The sequence below is a fragment of the Dromaius novaehollandiae genome, chromosome 1, assembly GCF_036370855.1.
Source record: "Dromaius novaehollandiae isolate bDroNov1 chromosome 1, bDroNov1.hap1, whole genome shotgun sequence".
NCBI lineage: Eukaryota > Metazoa > Chordata > Aves > Casuariiformes > Dromaiidae > Dromaius > Dromaius novaehollandiae.
In genome coordinates this window covers 59,728,287-59,748,172 of record NC_088098.1, presented here as the reverse complement: position 1 = coordinate 59,748,172, position 19,886 = coordinate 59,728,287, and the positions used below count along the sequence as shown (strand labels likewise).

General features: G+C 38.8%; 1 protein-coding gene across 3 annotated transcripts in view; it reads right to left on the bottom strand.

Moving 5' to 3' along the window:
• Window positions 1-19,886, bottom strand: part of KIAA1549 (KIAA1549 ortholog) — a 152,730-nt gene that overhangs the window by 38,864 nt on the left and 93,980 nt on the right. For all 3 annotated transcript variants that reach the window (XM_064514007.1, XM_064514018.1, XM_064514011.1), the window contains exons 7-10: window positions 18,881-18,940; window positions 16,093-16,238; window positions 7,829-8,006; window positions 5,820-6,004 (exon numbers count right to left, since the gene is read on the bottom strand). In XM_064514007.1, coding sequence (XP_064370077.1) covers window positions 5,820-6,004; window positions 7,829-8,006; window positions 16,093-16,238; window positions 18,881-18,940 — 569 coding nt within the window. The remainder of the gene's footprint in view (window positions 1-5,819; window positions 6,005-7,828; window positions 8,007-16,092; window positions 16,239-18,880; window positions 18,941-19,886) is intronic.

Below are 19,886 nucleotides of genomic sequence, written 5' to 3'. Positions count from 1 at the left end.
TGAACAACATTTGTTATGCAAACAGTAAGCACAGACATGAATCCTTTGCAGAAACTCATGTCACTTTTCAGATAGCTTTTATAAGATTGGTGTCAGCTGCTTTTCTTTACATGAGTCTCTTTTGACTGGCATTATTCTGAAATGCAGAGCTGTTGCCTCTACATTATACAGATGAACAAAAGCATTACAGAATGTCAAAACATCATAAGAGTTCTTTATATCAGGAGCAGAAGTCTAGTATTCAGCCTCCAGCAGGGCTGGCCTCTTTGATCCTGGGAACATCCAAGAGGTAGTCTACTGAATACACAACAATAAGCAACACTCTCAATTCAAAGGTGTAAAGTTATACCTGACACATGAGATTTGGATATCAGATGTCCCTCTGCTTGGGGGGAAAATAAAAATCCACAAAACCGTATTTCAGGCATCTTGCAGAATGCATGACTCATTACCTGTAGCTATGAGTGAAACATGGAGCTCTGACTGGCTGACAGAAGCATCGCAGATTAGGACAGACATGCAAGAGCCTCCCCAGTGATTACACATTAGCTGAGGTTTGCCAAAACACGATGTAATTTGGCAGCCCTCCAGCTCTGACGTTATTTGTGCTAAGGCTCATGGAGAAGGTGGGGTACAATATGGGTTTTCCTAGGCTTCATAGGGACCTACTCACCCCACCTCTCCCCACATGAACATACAGGAGGGACACTGTGCCAGAAAGATGTGCTGAGCCCTCAAGCATCTTAGTGGTTGGTGCACAGAGGGCCCAGAGTGGAGAGGAGTGTCTCCTAACTAGAGAAGCAGACTTTTTTCTCTAGGGTTTTATGATGTACCCTCAGCAAAACAAGGAACTGAACAAGTATTCACTCAAAGTCAGCACTGCAAAGGCAATGACTTCAGCATGCCCAGCATTTGCAGGAGAACTTCCAAGACCCTGTAAAGAAATTAATGAGCTTGTCCATAGCAGTAATATTCTTGTTAGCAGGGAAGGGAGCCTTGCCATGCATAACTGTCAATGGCTGAAACCACCTCTGAAAAGCTGTAGCAAAGGATTTGACTTTGTCCTCTGAAAAGCTCATACACAGCAGGGAAAGTGAGATCCATAAGGAACAATGTTTCATTTTAATTTTTGGATGTTCATAGGGAGAAAAATAATATTTCCAACTCTATTTGCATTACAGATATTATGTAGAATGTTTCTTTCCTCTCCTGGGAAGAGGAAAAGAGTTGACAGTATTTTCACACAAAAATGGCGGTAATCCAGTACAGAGCAGAATGAGGGTCTGGGCACAAAAGACATTTATCCATTTTCTCATGAAGAAGAAAAATGACCCATGGCAAAAATCCAATTGCCCATAAAGGCACAGCTTCTTTGCAATAAAGAAAGTTCACGACGCGACGATGTTGTGGTGGATATAGGAAACGGCAAGAGAGAAACCTGTAATTTACAAATGCCACTTATGCATCTTTTTATTTCCAAAGGCAAAGACATCTTTATCCAGTGCAAGAACTCAGATCACATCAAGGTGATTTTCCTGTAGAATGCTGCAGCTTACAGAGCAAGTCATGAATACTTGATGTGCCCTTTAAATATCTTGGTTCCATCTCTTGAAAAGTAATCTTTGCACAGACCAATCAATCTTGCATAAAAATTCACTGCTCTGACCTGCTTCCTTAACTGCCAGTTTAAAAAGGCTCCAAAATAACCCTGATTTAAATATCTGTTTTTCCATCTACTCTCCAGAACCAAGTATGTACTCTAAGATTTTTCAGATATACCTGATCCTGCTTAGAGGAAGAGGGATGGACTAGCTCATCTACCAGAGTCTCTTCCAGGTCCATTTTTAAGTATTATTTTCAAACCTAATTTTCACTGTAAGTAGAAATGCAGAACAAGTCATTTTCTCAGTATTTTGCTAACATCGTTCCCCACAGAACTTTTCTTTCCTATATACAGCTATGTTTATAGTCATTCAAGTAGAAAGGTTTTTGAGAATATCCAAAGTCTAGACCATGCCTTAAGACTTTGCATCTTACATTCTCATTCTCTGTGTCAGAAACCTTAACTTGGTTTGAGTTCAGGCTAGCTATATATCCTTTGCAGAAGATAACATTATGTGACACTGTTTTTAGGAAGGACCCTGATGCCATCCTGTCTGCAAGACACCAATTTTGTGATGCAACTGGAAGGCCAGATGAAGAGAACAGGAACTGGTAGGGTAGAGTGGCATGGCACATCCCTCTGCAGAACAGGGCTTCTCTGAATATGCTCCACCATGGCCAGGTCATCGCCTTAGAAGGAACATTATCTTTGTTATTATCAGTGTTATCTTTGAGGGTGACCTGGCCTTAAGGGTGGACAGTGGGAACAAGCAGCAAATCAGGATTCATGCCAGCCTCGAGGCTGCTCTGGCACATCAATACAGATGTAGCCTCAGGTTCTTATATGGGTTCCTCACAGTAGGAACTGAGTGCTTCTTAACAGTTCTGACTGCTGAAGTGGGAAGGTACGCTACAATCTCCAGTCCCAAGTGAAGAATGTCTACATAGCAAATGCACCAAGCTTATAGCTGTCCTAGCAGGATCCTCTGCCTGGAATGACTGAATAGTTGGATAACCAGACGCAGGCTATGCTGAGATCTTCACCTCACTGCAGTGTAACAAGCAGCCGTACTCTCAGGGGCATGCTCAAAATGCATTTAGGCTCTTATTACCAACAGATAATAGCACTTTTCTCTTACGAGTTACTTTAAATGATGGTGATGAAAACATAGAAGTCATACTTACCCAGGAGGAAAAAAAAAAGAATAAAGTTTTGTGGAAGCAAATGTTTATACATATATGATTAAAATTAAATATCAAAAAATTATATTGCCTGAGTGCACATCAAAATATTTTAGGATAAAAGCAGATGTTTAAAACCTGGAAGAAGGGAGGAAGGGACTAAAATGACACATACGGCTACAGAATCCAGGAAAATTGGTAGCATCTTTTAAACATCTTCCTCAAGATAAGAATGCAAATTTGTAAAATAGACTCTACACCAAGAAAAACCTCCTCTAAAACTTGTGTCTTACTTTCACAATTTGCAGAAAAGTCATCAACATTACTATATGTTTACAGAAGTTCTCTGTTGACATTTCAATGACCTAGCCTGTTAGTGGTGAGGTATTTCTTCAGCAGTGTGAAACAGCACCACAAGCTTTCTCCTCAGCCCACTCCCAACCTTGCATCAGGCTTTAAATCATAGATGACATTATTTGCTATCTTCTACTATTATAAATTCTATCAGGTTTTTATACCCACTGATCTGCAATGGTAAAACGGGTCATTAAACACACTGAAGAGCAGACTGGTGATACCTCTAGAGATCCACCAGGGCAATGTGATATCCTATTTCACCTGAATAAGAAAAGTGTCCCAGTTTCCAATCTTCCAAACCAATGTGATTAATATTAAAAAACTCAGCACATTTTCAAGTGCAAAACATGTTGTAGACTTGTTATATGGTTGACAAGAATTATGCTCTATTTCCAGTGTAGATATACCATGTACATGTTAATGAAATACTTTGATATTTACACATTCCATTTCTATATTTACATTAAAATGTTTATTTTTTAAGATTGATAGAGAAGAGCTAACACTATAAATGTGTCTCCTCTATGATTTCTTTTAAACCAATAGAAGTATTTGATTTCAAAAAACAAAATAGATCTTTAACCCAAATATCCTTCCATTTACAGATGCAGTGCAGGCCTTCACTTTCCTTTGGTACTAAAGTTGAGGGCTAGAAAAAGGAAATAATTGGGGGGAGGGTCTGAGATGGTTTTTAAATGGAGTTTATTTACAGCTCCAAATCCCTGACCACATGATTTCACTCCTTTGATCTTTTCTTTGCATTCACTGCAATAAAACAGAATAAAAAACACATAAACAAAAGACAAGACAAGGACAACTGCACCTCGTCATTTTAATGCTGTTTTGACTGTTTGAGGGTCTTCAGTACTTGCTAAATATGCCCTATTCTGACTCAGAAAACCAACTCACTGTTTGAAGAGAAGACACCAAGAAAGTTGAAAAACAGCCTGGTACCAAGGAAGCCAGATTATATCTTTCATTCTGGTTCTTGAGCCAAGGAGAAAAACATTTTTGGAAGTGGATTCTGCCAATTGTTTCATGTGCTAAATGATAAAAATTTAAGACATTTTTTAATGCTTTACCTCATTTAGTACTAAACTATGAGCCATCCACTGGCACATGAACATTGGACTAGAAGTCCTTAGAGGTTCTTTCTAATTTGCTTACAGAGACTTCCTAAAGAAGGCAAAGTGACAGGCTCTCTAGGCAAACCAAAACAAGACTTGCATACAAACACATTCAAGGCTTCTGAGTCGAGTGATTAAAGTGAAGAATCCTATGGAAGCAATAGAGAAAGAAAAAAAACTGAGCATAGTCAGTAGATTTTCCTCAAACAGTGTAAAACTATGAAAGATGGTTCTGGCCCTACAGTCAACAACTACTTTCTTACAAAAAACTTGAGACAGCAGGGAGGTACCTCAGATTTAGGTCATGAAAGAGTGTACCAAGGATACTGATTCCCTCCCACCTTTTTCCTGTGACCCTTCTCAAATTACCTTAAACTACTATGGGGAACTTCTTCAATCAAAGTCTGCATTAATGTTACCACAGCGCAGGTGAAACAACTACCAGGGGGTGCAGTTCATCAAAGGGTATTTATTACTTGTTGCTGACCATGTTTCTGATACTCATTCTACAGTGGCAAGACAAGTGGAAGTTGCTATTGATTTGTTCTGACTGCTTTAGAAGTGCAACCGCTTTCTGCTTCTCTCATCTTTCACATCATTAATTATCTTGAGAGAGAGCATGGTGCACAGACAAGACTTGTTACAGGGGAAACTGTATGACTGAACATGAGGTGACAGTACTATGAACATGACTATAGTACCACAGGATTAGCACAGGCAGGCAATTTCGCCCTTATTAATGCCTGTGACAAGGGGAAGTGAAGGTATAGTCAGAGTAAGTATTTGCGACACAGACCTGTCCTCTTCAGTTGTAAAAAAGAAAAGTAAGATTTGTAATCCTTTAGTCATTTTTCCACTCTTTTTAATGAATGTATTCCTTTTGCAAGTCCTGGATTACATTCTTCATAATTTACAGTTTGGGGCAGGAAAAAATAGATTACTGACTTTCTCACCATCCTAACCCAGTCCTCTATCACTTCAACCAAAATGCCTACCCATGCAATCTCATTCAACTTCAGCACCTCAAGTTCTAGTCCCGTAACAGGCTCTCACAATAGCAACATGAGCACTGGGGCAGCATCCTACTAAACTCTGAGGAAGGCTGAGCAGCAAGGATGGGCTCTAGCAAATTCTAGTGCCAATGTGGGGTATAATGGATGGTGCAGTTGAGTTGCTAAATTAGTTTAGAGGTAGTTCTCCACAGAAAACTTCAGCCTTCTGTAGAAAACAAGGTCAGTGATTCAGCAGTGAATACATTTTCTCTTACTCAGTCCTAGCCAAAGCCTTGAAATGAAGTAAAGTTCTCTTCAACCTCAATGCCCACATTTTCAGAAAGATTTATCTGTTTAACGCAGTATCATATACCTAGCAGAACAGATAAAACACTACATGATTCCTGACTTGCACTATCATTTAACTATTTTTATACCAGAAGGCTCTGACACAGTGTTTCCACATCGTTTTAATGGATGGTTAAGTGTTCCCTAGACTCTCATGTTCATTTATGCTCAGAACACTCAAACACCCCGTCAATGCCGCTTCCTATTTTACCTTCTGTCGCTGCTGAACGTTGCTCATTGTGTCAGGCTGAAACTCCAGTTTGTCTGTTCGGCAAAGTTTCCAGTACAAAATAATAACGATCAGGAGCACCACAGCAACTGGGACTGCTACACCAACAATAATCCATAGGTTGCTATTCTGTGACTCTGAAGAGGACCCCTTCAGCTTTTCCACAGCTGTAAAGTTAGAAGAAAGAAGAAAGAAGACTATTTTAAGTGGTTATATGTTTTTAACTGAGGACACTTCAAGGATATGTATTTTTATGTTCTTGCAAATGCTAGTTAAAGGATTTATCAGAAACCAGCCACACACCACAGGAAGTGTCACACACTTAAGTTAACGTATGTCATGTTCAGGAAGCATGGGGCAGGTAATCAATTGTTCTTGCCTACCTTCTAAAGACTTGTGCTTAAGTTACTAAAGAAAAAACATTTCTGTCACATCATTCTATAACCCCAAACCAAGCTGCCATAGTGAAATGGGTTTGGAAAAATGACCTACCACTAACAAAGGTGAGAAGAACTTTTACACCCAACAGAAGACAAAACTATTAATACTGGAAAGTGCAATCGAATCAGTCACACGTCTTAATCGTGAAATGGAAGAACTGACAGAACTTTCATTTGCTCTATTTTGGATAGTGGTTGCAGGTGGGACTAAAAACCACAGTAGTAATACATTTCCAGGTAAATTAATGCATTTTCTTAAAGAATATTTTCAAATTAAAAACAGTGTTTCTGTACAATCTTATTTTCTAATGATGAATCTAGAGATTAAATGGAAATACTATAATTCTTCTACATGACAGTTCGTCCATGCCATTTTATTTTATGATATAAAAATTTCTTCTTTTCATCTAGTTTCTCCTCTAATAAGAAGAAACATTAAAAACATGATTTCTATGCCTCTTTAAATAACTTTTTAATTAAGTCTTGGAGATACCAAGTTTCAACACACAGAATAAGCTATACATGCTCCATGAATTTTGGTCAAGCCTTATTATTTTTGTGAAGGGAACTTATTCTTATAACCTTTTGCATTTTTGTCAAGCCAATATTATATTCCATTAACAGAAAACAAGCAGATTGGTTACTGATCTATCTATGAAGCATTTAAATCTATGAAGTATTTTATTGTTCATATACATCTGTGTTTTGGGGGGTTTGAGGGTTTTTGTTTGTTTGTTTTTTAAATATTTTCAAGTTTCCTTCCTAACTACAATACAATGTTTTGAATAGGTCTGCTGTCTGGCACCTTACTGCAAATTATTTATATATCAAGCTTCCTGAACATAGTCATTGTTTTATGGACCTGTCATATTTATTCTGATGTATACCTACCAATACTACCTTATTAACAGTTCACGTTACTTCTATATTATTGATGGACAAATAAATAAAAATAAGATTCATTATATTCAATGAAGGAAAGAAAGGGTTTTTTCTAGCTTGTACACTCCAAAATGCCAGAGCTAAAATTAGCCCATCTTCCACTCACAGAAACAGTAATTCAGACAAACAACAAATAAGGACTAGTGCTAAGGTTCATTACCACAGCTCAGATAAAGGAAATGCCCATTCCACTTATGCCTTCCCATCCCACAATAGCGTGGCTTCTGTAAGCTCCTGGACAAGATGAACTGTACAGAAAGACTGGACTAGCAGAAGAAGATGAAAAGGGCACAAAGGGGTCCTAAAGCTCAGTATCTGGTTAGCAAAGCGTTCTTCTAGTGCAAGCAGCATGGTGGGAACAGTGAGGCCACCCTCTTAAGGACCTTGTTGCAATTCCAAGCTCAGCAGTGTCTTCAAGAAAGACCGCAACACCACATCGCTCAGCACTACATGACTGCTGAGATTTATTTCTTCAGGACTGCCAAAATAGGAGTACCCCAAGACAAAATACCACAGTGGTGGATATTGTGAAGTGCCCTAATCTCCACAGCTAATGTCACCCTTCCTGTTTCTCTCTGCTGGCATCAGTGTGGATTTAATAAGGCTTACGCTGTGCAACGGTGCCTTCAATGCGGTATCCAAGGATGATTGCAGCTCGCTGGATATCAACTCTGTTCATCAGGTCTGAACATTTCAGAGCACTGAGTCTCTCTCCATCTCGATCCTCCACAAAATAGATCAGCTCCACAGGGTTATCAGCACCACCTAATCGTGACACATTCACGATCTGAAAAGAAATCGGAATTTTTTTACATTTTAAATTGTATTTAATTGGGGTTCCCACATATTTGGCCTTTACTCTTACCGCTCCCACTCACGGGGCCTGAATCTTAAGGACACTTCTTTAAAAAGAAAGATTTGGAACAGCTTTGCCAGGATGGCATCAGCATCTCTCTCAATTGCCACTGTGTGCAACCCCCGGGGCATAAACATTAAATAATAGTGTAGCAGTACAATTGCTGTAAAAAAAAATCCCTCTGTCCAGCACACCTAAGGACATGATATGATACTAACTACATAACTGCTATGAACTGCTAAAGTTTGGAAACTGTCACTATCCAGAGAAGTCTGATGGAAGACATAGCATGTGTAGTACTCCAAAATACTTTAAGTGGCAAAGGGAACATATACACAGTATAGTTCTCTCATCTGAGAAGAACTGTAGTCAACACTGGACAAGTGTACATACACAGAGTTAATATTCAGTAATAATAATTGGCTCCCAATTACTAGAGAAGATTCTGAGTGGAACTCTTCCAGGGCAAGGCAACATTAGAGGAATGTTTAGTCAGTGCCTAACTACACAAGCACTATTTGAGTACTTCAGGACACTTGGAAATTTACAGGTTTACAGGCTGCTTTGCAACTGAAAGGAAAGCTTCCAGGGAAGTGATTTACATAATACATTTTTATGGCAAGCCTAAAGTTTCCAGCTTTTCTCCATTTGTTTCATGATGACATACAGATAATGGGAGTGGAAAATAGCCCCACACCAATTAGAAATGATTACCAACTGACTTTTACAATGGTGCTTATGAAATCAAGTGTTCATAAATACCCAAAGTTTCTACAACATAAACGGGTTCCCTGTTTTGATGTTCTACAGGTTGGTTGTGATTTTTTGTACATGTTTGGAACTTAAACCGTGGTTTGTTTTGCATGCTAATTTTTCAAATATGCATGTGGGAAATATGGGATGGTAGGGGGGAAGGGAGAAGGCCTGAAACTCTTAAGTCTTCCACTCTGAAGTAAGAAAACTGCTTTCCACCATCCCATTCTAAAAGCCTCTAATACCTTACTACTCCCTTCGCTTAGTAGAAGCTACAAGAGAAATTAATTTGATTGCACTTGTCCTTCTCTAAACACCTATTTTGATTTCACTTTGTTATTTATAACACACCCTTTTTTGTTCCAGATTTTTTGAATGTTAAGCACGTACATAAGCAAATATTCTATGAGCTTCAAACAGAACTGTTTACTCTTCCTCAGCTAAAGCACCTGCACAGTCAACTTCATCTTCCCCCCGGCATCCACCCTTCTTCAGGAAAGAAAGGAATTTATTTGACCCTGTGGGAAGCCACTTTTCCTACCAAGTTCTTAAGATGTTAGTAATCAAAAGAATGTGTGCTATGAGGAGGCCCTGTAGATAGCGTCTAACCACTGAACATCTAAATTGCAGATGAGACTCACATAACAGTTTTACATTCCTGTAAAATTAAATCTCATACATTTTAACTCTTTTGTTTAACCATTTACATGTAATAGTGAACTCAATCTACAATTAGGCCAAGCAAATAGCAGGAGCTATTCTATCATGTTAAACAGAGTTTAAAGAGATCTGTAAGTAATTGCCACAATAGGGCGATACACTTAGTTTCTTTCAGAACTCTTCTTTATTACGAAGTACATATTTAACTAATAAATTAGAATCTCAAACAACTACTCATAGGCCCAAAGTAAAGAAAACATGCAAAGGCTTGCATGACTGAGGCTTACAAACACAAAGCTTTCCATTTTTCCTCTTCTAGTTTCCAACAAAACAATCATGTTGAAGGGAAGCAGTGCAATGTTCTAGTTCAACAGGGATGATGTTGTGGTCTTTGGGGACATCAAGTCAAGTGCCCTAAGCCAGCACAGGGAATGGCAAAAAAGTATCTCCCAGGTGTGAACATTAAAGTATACAGTAAAAAAAGAGAAAAAGCAATCATCATGAAAGCCTTCTAGACTCAATCGTCTGAAGGCTAAAGCAAAGAATAATATTCACTGGTGGTTATATTTGGTATAAATAACAGAACACCCACAAACAGTAAAAAAGTGAGCACATTTCTGAATCACAGCAAGACCTGATAAAAGGACCAGTTAACAAATGCCTCTTTTCTTATCCTGACTGCTATTCGCTTTTCTGTCAGTTAATGGGCAACTAATGGAGAGTTAATGGGAGACTGAGGGCAACAAAAGGGTATCAGTAAATGTAAATTTCTCAACACACATACTCAGCAGCTGTGAAGGCTGGTTTCCCAGAACCCAGATGTACTTAACAAATGTCCACAACTACTTATTTCTTATTCAGCTGGGCTGCCTTCTTCACAACCTGGCCTTAACACACAATACAGTAGGGTGCATTTAGTGGTATCTGCTTTCAGCATGGACAAATTCCTAGCCAGCACATAGCTTGCATGGAGAGCAGTGCAGATTAAGGGCCTCATGGGGTAAAAAGTCAATGGGTTCTATTTTCAATTTTACATAGCCTCCCTGGGACACATGCAAAGCTACAGAATTAGAGACATTTTGAAGATTCTTAAGCACCTGAGAAGTATTACACTGATTATATATGTGTTATACACACAGGGTAGTGCTCAGAAACTCCTGTACTTTTTTTTTTTTTTTTACATAATTTCTGTATAGTAAGTTTTATACCAATTTGCTCCAAATTACATCCTCCACGCAATTTCAGATTCCTCTTGTTCTCATACTCTACAGAGGTCCCCCTCAACTTGAGAGTGCTAGGAACGCAAGCATGGACAGAAATGTTATTTTCCAGGCATCCAGAAAGGCAGCTCATGCATAAGGAAGCATTTTACATTTATACTTTGGCAGTGAGGAAACATACAGGGGAGGGAAGAGATGACAGAATTTCGATACACTGGAGACAGAAAATTAAAAAAAGACTAATTCATTCAACTTCTGTGTACATAAATTGCATCATCTCTGTTGATATTAGATGTGCATTTAGCCTCCACAGAATAAAGGCTTAACTGTGTTCAGGTGTCAGTAAATTTAATTTAAAAAGTGTTTTCAAAAGAATATCATAGGTCAGTGAGCAGAGTTGCCTTGGTAACAAAGTCTAGTTCATAAATTATAGTGGGGAAAATCCAGGTGGTGGACGTACTCAAAAAGCATTTGCAGAATGTCAGTCAGCCAAGTGAGATCTCCCAGTCAGCAACCCATTCAGAAGTAAGGAATCCCTGTGTGAATCAATTCAAGGTTTTGAAGGCACAGGGTTACTTAGAAACAAGCAAACAAACACACATAAAAACTCCAAAATGTATGCACCAGGATTATTTTCCCATTTCACTATGTTCAACCCATAGGAAATAATCAAAAAAGATTCCACCTTATTAAAAATAGGATTTTAGTGTCTATGCAACTAAATCGAACTGTACCATGGTCTGAATGGTACAGCAGACAATGCAACATAAAACATACATGAAATAAGCATCACACACAACTTGCCCTAGGTCTGAGAAAGTTCTTATATAAACCTGTCAAGATAGGAAGTACTGGTGCAGCTTACAGGCTTCCAGCTTTGTCCTTAAGTACTCTGGTTGGGACTGTACAGTACAGTTGTTGTCTTACCCAGTACTTATCCAGTTTGGCATACAGGCCCTGATCCTGCAAGGCAGACCCTTGTCATGTTGAGCTGGGGAGACTTGTAAATGAGTGGAAAGGATCAGAATACAGAGCACACCACTAAGGAATTTTCCTTTGGTGGTTTGCTGCAGCCAGCCAACCACTTCTACTTTGCCAGCTGAGAAACTGGTATGCCAGAGACAGAAACAGGCTGCGGGCAGCCTGACAGTAAATGACTGGAAACCTAAAAAGGCAAAATGCTATCAAAAAGCTGGGAACTCTGCAGAAGTCCACCTGTAGCATCTGCCTTTGCAAAGGTCCTCCCCAGGCTGGAGAGGTCCTCAGGCTCCTGCCACCAGCACTGTTCTGGTGCCCCATCGAGCTCTGTGCCAGGCAGCAAAGGGAGGGGCAGCACTCCCCACAGGGCAGCTCTCAGAGGGGCAAAACAGTTCTATAACGAGAAGGTCAAGCAGCACCAGTTCCCAAAGGCTCTGCTTTAAAACCTAAAAATTCCCAGAAAGACCTGGCCTTTGCTCAGATCATATGCACTTGGGAGAGACATACAAGCTGTTAGCAGAAAAACAAGAGAATGAACCTCTGCTTCAATGAAAAACTTGATTCAGTCATATGTCCCTCTATAGCTATTATTTTCTCAAGCACACTATAACTACAGTGCCATTTAATGTGCTCTTTTCTTTAAATCAGACCATTGGTTTTTGTCACTTAGCAGGGTCACCCTCTTGCTTTCTATTAGGTTCAAAAGAACAAGCAATCTGAAATAAAGGAAAACTAATTATTTTTGTATTAGCTGCTGGTGTATTTTTAAACTACATTTAAGCCCCTAATTCCTCAAAAAAATTAATGAGGATTAGGAGTATTGTGATAAACTATTGACAAAATACATCACATGGTCCAGTCTGCACAGGATGCAGCAGAGTCTACATTAAGTGCGCAGCTTAAAATTGCAACAGCAGCAGATACTTATTAAAAAAATATATTACATGCTCTGTGAAACACTAATATGAACATTACACAAAAATCAATAGAACTATCTTATGTATTACAGCCAGCTGTGAGGCTTCAGAGCCTTATTATAGGTGATGGTTATAGGGATTTTTAATCATGGAGTACCACCTGCTAATAACATAGATAGGTGTACAAGAGGAGGAAAAACATGCCATTTGGGTACCCTAGGTAATCTGAAATTCTTATTCGAAGTGTCTAGATTTAAAGGAGTAATTTTTAACATTCTTAGCTCATAACGTATTCATTTAGAAATGAAATCTAAAATTCCACATTATTAGTTCTATTTTCTTGGAAAAGAAAAGGAAAAAAGAAAGAAAAAAAAAGGTAAAACTAGGAAAGGAAAAGAAACTAAACTAATATGCCTACAGTAACATTCACAAATAATTGCTTCACCTTCTGACCCACTGTCTTGATTTTCCACAGAGGTTAGCAATGTCACAGTACACTATAAATTTCAATATACTATAAATATATTTCACCTCAGGCAAAACTCAGGGGCTTAACACAACTGAAATGAGTGTGTCTTGTCTTTTGTGGATATATGTATGACCTGCTAATAAAAGTACCAAACACTTTGATGTTACTGGAAGCTTCTGTTCTTATTGTCACTTAACTGTGGCTTGTTATTATACTAATCATTGGTGTGTGTATAAGAAATATATAAGGGAAATTCTGAATATAAAACACAGAAAGAACATAAATGGCTGTCCCCGAAGACACAAGCAGATGCATACATATAATGTATTTCAAACAGAACTTATAAACTTGGCTATGAAGAAGAGAATTAGCAGCAGTAAAACTAAATGGTTTATTGCAAGTGACTATGGACTAGATCCTTGACTGACAGGGGAGTACCCTCAAAAGGAGTACTTCTCCACTCAGGAGATCACTAACACTGCCATCACTCCAGCTGCACACGTCTTTGTACTATGCGCAAGGCTGACGTATCTGTTACACTGGGACTGGAAGAGGTCAACAATTCTTACAGCACAGGAATACTGACATAGTCGAGACACTGCCTATGAAACCTGCTGTAAGCATAAAAGTGTTCCCCATGCTCAGACTCCAGGTCCTTGTCTACAGCGCTGCAGCAATTACAGGCTAAGTTTACAGCCCTGCTGCACATATATAACTCAGTTGCTCCAGACAGCCCTGTAATCGAGCAACAGAAAAAGGTAGCAACATGTTTGGTGGCTTTATGTTTGAGCCCTTAAAAACAAAAGATAACAATCTAGGTAAAAAGATAGGTACTTTCTGAAAAAATGATTCTTAAGGAAGAACTATTTCTTAATTATCTACCTGACTAATGCAACCCAAACCTAGCCAACCTGTTCTGTTTTCTACAGAAATGTCATTTCAGCATGTACACTCTCTACAGCAGTCATCCCTGCAGTAGCTTCTTCCTGCAGAGTACACAGGTTAGAATATGCTTCTGAGAGCTGGAGGTGGGGGAGGGAAGAAACAGAAGGCTTACTGAAATATCCAGTCAAGCTAATTAAAATGTAAGAAGTCACAGATACCTTTATCAATGCTGCAAAATACTGCCCACAAGAAGAGAACCTCTTCCCCATATGTCTTCTGAGAGCACCAACAAATGACTCAAAAACAGATGACATAGAAGTTTGCTCACTTTCTGAGTGTTAGGAAATTGACCTCAGAGACAGAATAGAAGTAACCAATTCACAAGGGAGCTTTAAGCATTAGATAATAGGAATCATTTATGCTTAATAAAGGCTACCTGAGATAGCATAAACCAACAGCCTTTAAGCCTACAACACCCCTGACTAGCCTGCAAAAGCAAGCAAACAAGAAGCTATGGTACCTGACAGTACATACTATCCTCCTGCAGGAAAGCACCACACATCACAGACACCTAGCAGCAAGGATCACACACTGCAAGGAGAACGCTGCAGCCTTCCTTCTGCCCCACTTCCTTTATTATAGTGCTAACCATCTCTAACAGCGTTAGCTGTGAGCACCTGGAATAGCAATGTGTTATGTGGGAATGTATGATGTGCTGACCATCATACCTCCGCTGTCCGAAGAGGGAGTCCTCCACTGTCTGAAGAGGGAAGTATCCAGATTTCTTGCACTAATTAAGTGGCATATATGAGCAGTACTGAGACTTGGAACATGAGCTGCCGAGAACGTTTTACATCCCACAAGTAATACAAAGTCTGTAAGAAAAATACTGCATTCGCACCCTCTGAAATACTAGTCCTTAGCTAGAAAGGACTTGCTTGCAATTTTGTGCATGGAAACGATAAACTACCTGAGCTCTATTACCTAAAATAGTAAAACAGTAATCTACACATACACTTTTTATAGACTCTGGAGTCTTTGCTAGCAACATAAGGATTATTTGTTTATTTTATACAAAAAGGCAGGACTGAGGCAGAAAAAACAAAGTGCAATAAGAGGTGTTGGGAATATATGATCCGAAGCAGATACCTATTTAGAGCAATTCAAAACCACACGTAAGAAAAATTAAAAAAACCCTATTACTGAGACAGATGCTTCTGAGACAGGAAAATAAAATAAGAAAACCCCAACATCTGGAAATTAAAAGTGGTAGCAAAAACTACAAGATTAAACTAAATGAAGATAATAGGTCTGAACTCCTAGAATAGCATATGTGAGATAGCGTACTTGTCATGAATTAGCTGGAAAAGGTAATTTTAAAGAAGATCATCCATTAAAAATTTGGCCTTCAGTTTGGTGATCTGGCTAGAGGAACATATGTGAGAATCTAAAAATTAAACTTTCATGAACATTAAGTCAATAAATCCACCTATGACAAAACTCTAAGGAAGCACTGGTATCCAGATAGCACAAACAGAAGTTGCCATGTGTGCAAAATTTGACATAATTAATCAGTCTTATTTGAAAACCACTCCTGTGACTAGGAGTACTGTGACAAATAGGCAGTTAAGAGGTGGAATATACTATTCTACTGCTGCAAACAACACTTCATTCTATTTCATATTTCTACACTGTCACCAAAATACCACAGATCATCTATAAACATTTCAAGAGCTGTGAAGAGGCTGTTCCAGTAGAGTACCTTTTTGACTCAAAGTACCATTCTATCTCCTTTTGCTAGGCACCGCATGTAAGTGAGAAGGTTAGCAAATTTTTAAAGTAGGACATTGGCAAAAGCAGTTTTCAATATGCTTTAAAAAAAAGTCACTAGTATTTCTGGTAGTCACTTTAAATACTCAGTTGTTTCCTCTTATTAATTTTAGTTTAAAAGATAACAAGGTAACCAAAAGAATAATATTTTAGGTGCAGAACACAACCACAATAAACTAGCTAAACTAGCCGGATGCAATATATACTTTTGTGTCATCTTTCCTCCACTCAAAACCTAGATATTATTAACTTATTTAATAATTTATTCTCCTTCATTTCTTCCTCTGACTTTGAGCTCTTAATACCTGCACAATGTTGCTGCCTGCAAAACTGGCTCGTCTCCATATCCGCCCTCTGGCCAAAGCCTCGTTTAACAGGTGAGCCAGTTTCCGCTCCATCTCAGCCTGAAACACTTCCTCCTGAATTCGCTGGTCGACGACACCCAAGAGAACTACATTGCAGAGAAAGTAACCCAAGAACACAAATGAATTAGTAAGAGTTGTCAGTGTCTTTTCGGTAACTTCAATTATAAGCTTTGAGTCACCCTGTGATATCTTATGGACAATTCAAGAGCAGCAGTATTCATATGGGAATACTGCCAAGGTCAGCCAGAGGTTACACACCGGAATGTAAGGCTTTGGATGGGAAAAGGTTAAAAGAAATGTAAATTTAAAAAAAAAGGGGGAGGGCATTTCTGGAATCTCATCCAGTCTAGACAGACCCAGAACACTGAAGAAATAATTCCAAGCCTAAAAAACCATGAACATCTGAATATTTAATGAATTACTCATAAACAACCAAAAGGGAAAATTCAGGCTAAATCATCTGCTGCAACTACTTTCAGTCAAAATTTTATGTTCGGAAGTCAAACAGAGATAGAGATGGGCAGGGCAAGGGCTCAGAAAAAATGGGAAGAGGGCAGCAGCAGCAGCAGCACTGCTGGTTAGTTGCCAAATTGGTTAGTTGCCCTGCCACCTTCACTCCCCACCCTAGGCACTTGTGTCGGGGCAGCTAATGGTGAGTGGAACCCCTGAGGAACACCACACAGGAAACAAAAAAAAATTATGGACTCTTACTAACAGGATGGCAGCCAGTAAAATAAATGGAGAGTGAACGGAGGGACAGTCATTCAAACAATCTAATTAAACAACCTCAAAGTACAGTAAACCAACTCACCACCGACTGCAGTAAAATAATTCAGCTTTTATTCCTTAAGCTCTCCACTAAAATGGTTTATTTTTTTAAAAAAAGCCTCTTCAGTAAATGTTTTTCAAGTGTGTTTAATTTTTTTAAAGTGTGGTACTTAGGAAATAGTCATTTAATTAGATATAGTATAATTTTAATTATTTTAATTTAAATCAAAAAATGATTTAGAACACTTTCTAAATTAAAAAAATTCACTGGATATATCAGAAAAAAGGAAACATTTCCGTAATTTCACACTGAGATCAATCGCCTCTCTCTACTACTTTCAATCATAGACTAAGTATCACAGAACTAAATACCAAAATAAATAGACAGTGACCTAGGGCTATTATATACAACAAACTGAAGACCATTCTTGCCTGCATATTGAATTTCAACAGCAGGGAATTATACTTAATAGCACGAACTGTATTCTGCAAGTAAAAGGCATAACTACAGAGAATACTGTATGTCCCACTGTTTTGTGACCGTCATGATACTTCAGAACATGCATCGACCTATACCTTGGTAACCTGAAGTTAAAAACCTCATCTTAGTGTGTGTTAATCCTATCATTTGCCTATGTCATCAGTCATGTCGCCTGCCTAGAAACAGCTACCAAATAAAGAAAAAAAGGTATTAACACTGAGTGATTTTGCCCTTACAATACGAAGTGCAGGTTTAAAGGACTGACCAAGCCCACGTGTACTAGTTCTTCTCAGGCTGCCTGCAGGAATTGGAGTTACAAAAGATTCCCTTGCAGCAGAGAAGGAGCAAGCTGCTGCAACTGATTTTTAAGTCATGGTCAGGAGGTTTAGAAAATATAAAAGGGCATGACTTTTGAGCTGGCAGAACCTTTTTTAATGCAGGATCTAAGAGAACTTCCAGCAAGAATGGATAAAGCAAATCTAAGTCTGAAAAGGGGAGAGAAGGGTGTGGGTCTCGACAGAACTGACCAAAAAAGCCAGCATAAAACTCAAAGTGGAGGCAACATTGAAGGTGGGATACACACATGTAATTCTGTCCCACTTCTTGAACTTCATCTGTTTAGTTTTCTCTAAAAAAAATATGTGGACTTCAGTAGATAAGCAGCCACTTGGTTTCCTGCTTAAAAAGTAAACTGGTCCACTGATGGGAGGAGACAGGGATATCTGAAATAAAAAATCAGTATGTGTATATTACCAGTGAATTCAGGATGGGAAAGTTGGAGGAAGGCAAAAGTGTACCTAGGAGGGCATATGCACCTTAAGAGGAAGGCTGCTAGGCATAGCCTGGTCACTATTCAGGCTTTCTTGGTTTGAGAAGCAGGTAGGTGCTACTGCTTGCAGACAAACACAACAGCCTTTGAGCATCTATAAGTGAAAGCTCAAACAGACCTGTGAATTACAGAGTAAAAATTGCAGCAGACTTGGGTGGGAGTGATCTGCCACAAATGAATCAGAAGAGATCGATGAAATGTGATGAAATCGTCTCACTTACTCTGACTGCATCTATTTTTAGTCTGTTGTATTCCGGGCGTGCTTTAGTGCAAAGTGCCATATATAAAGAAAATTTTAATTTTCACTTAAAATGAAAAATCCTTTTTAAAAAAGTGTGATATTGATAGTACATGGAATAGACTCCTTATGCCTGAGAGTGTAAGTTGCCTCACTAAGAATGAACTGCTTTACAGACAAAAAGCCATTGTGTGTCCATTATCAAGGAACTGCAGTAGTTCATTCCAGATCCAAGAATTATATCTCCCAGATGTTCCAGGTCATTAGGCCTTCAGTTTTAGAACTCATACAGTTCAGGCACATAATTACCTTGTAAACACACAGCACCCCTAAGCTATCAATATTCAGCTAGGATATTTTCCCCACTGCCAAAATAATTGCACTCTTATTTACTCACATGGACTGTACGTACCTGTTCTCACCCAGGAAGATTTCATCAACTGAGACACATTAAGCTTAGGATAATGAAAGGCTGGGGGAAAAATAGAATGGAGGAAAAACATCCGTAAGAACAGTATTCTCAACAACACACACACACACACACACACACGCACGCACACACGCACACACAAAAAGCCACTTCATAATTCATAGTCAGTAAGCATCTTATTTACACAGATGTATTACAACTCCTGAGGCTGTGCAGACCCAACAGTAAGGCAAGTGCTCTGACCATACACTCCCCAGTTCATCTCTGAACACAAAGACGCTGACAGAAGCAGTCAGATTTATTACCTAAAAGATTTCAAGCTACTATACTGAGGTCATCACTCCTAGAAACTTAAGTAAAGCTCACCGTCCAAATTCTGATTCTTACTGAGCTAATTGCAGGATGAGGCTCTTGCTCAAAGGGTGATAGGGCAATTCATGAGTGCCTGAGAATGGGAATACAACCTTCTTTGAGGCAGAAACTACACAGAAATATTAAGTGCAAAGTAGAAAACTAAACAGACCTGATTTGTGTTCTAGGCTGGTGTGGGGGAAGTACTATTTGAAAAACATCGCCCTGCTAAATTATTTTATAAAAATCACAAAATGAACATGTACAAGAGCACTGCTGTGGACAAATCTTGTGGCTTATGTTTGATCTGTGGCCATAAGTTTTCTTTATTTCACAATTCTTCCAAAAAGCCATGCTCCAGAGTGAAATCCTTGCCCCAGTGAAGTGAATAAAGTCAATTTCGACCGACTTCAGTAGGAATACAGTTTTTCCCAAGGTTTCCACTGGAGAGCAGTAAAGACGTGTTGGGAAACAAGTGAAGATGGAGGCTGGGCCAACAGTTTACTCAAGGGATGTCTTAAGTTCAGTATAATGACAGTATAACAAAGAGAAAAAGGAAGGGTCATAACTTTCTCAAAATATTTGATAATCCAGCTGCAGTTTGCTAAGCATTTTGCAAAGGTTAATTTTTAATTCA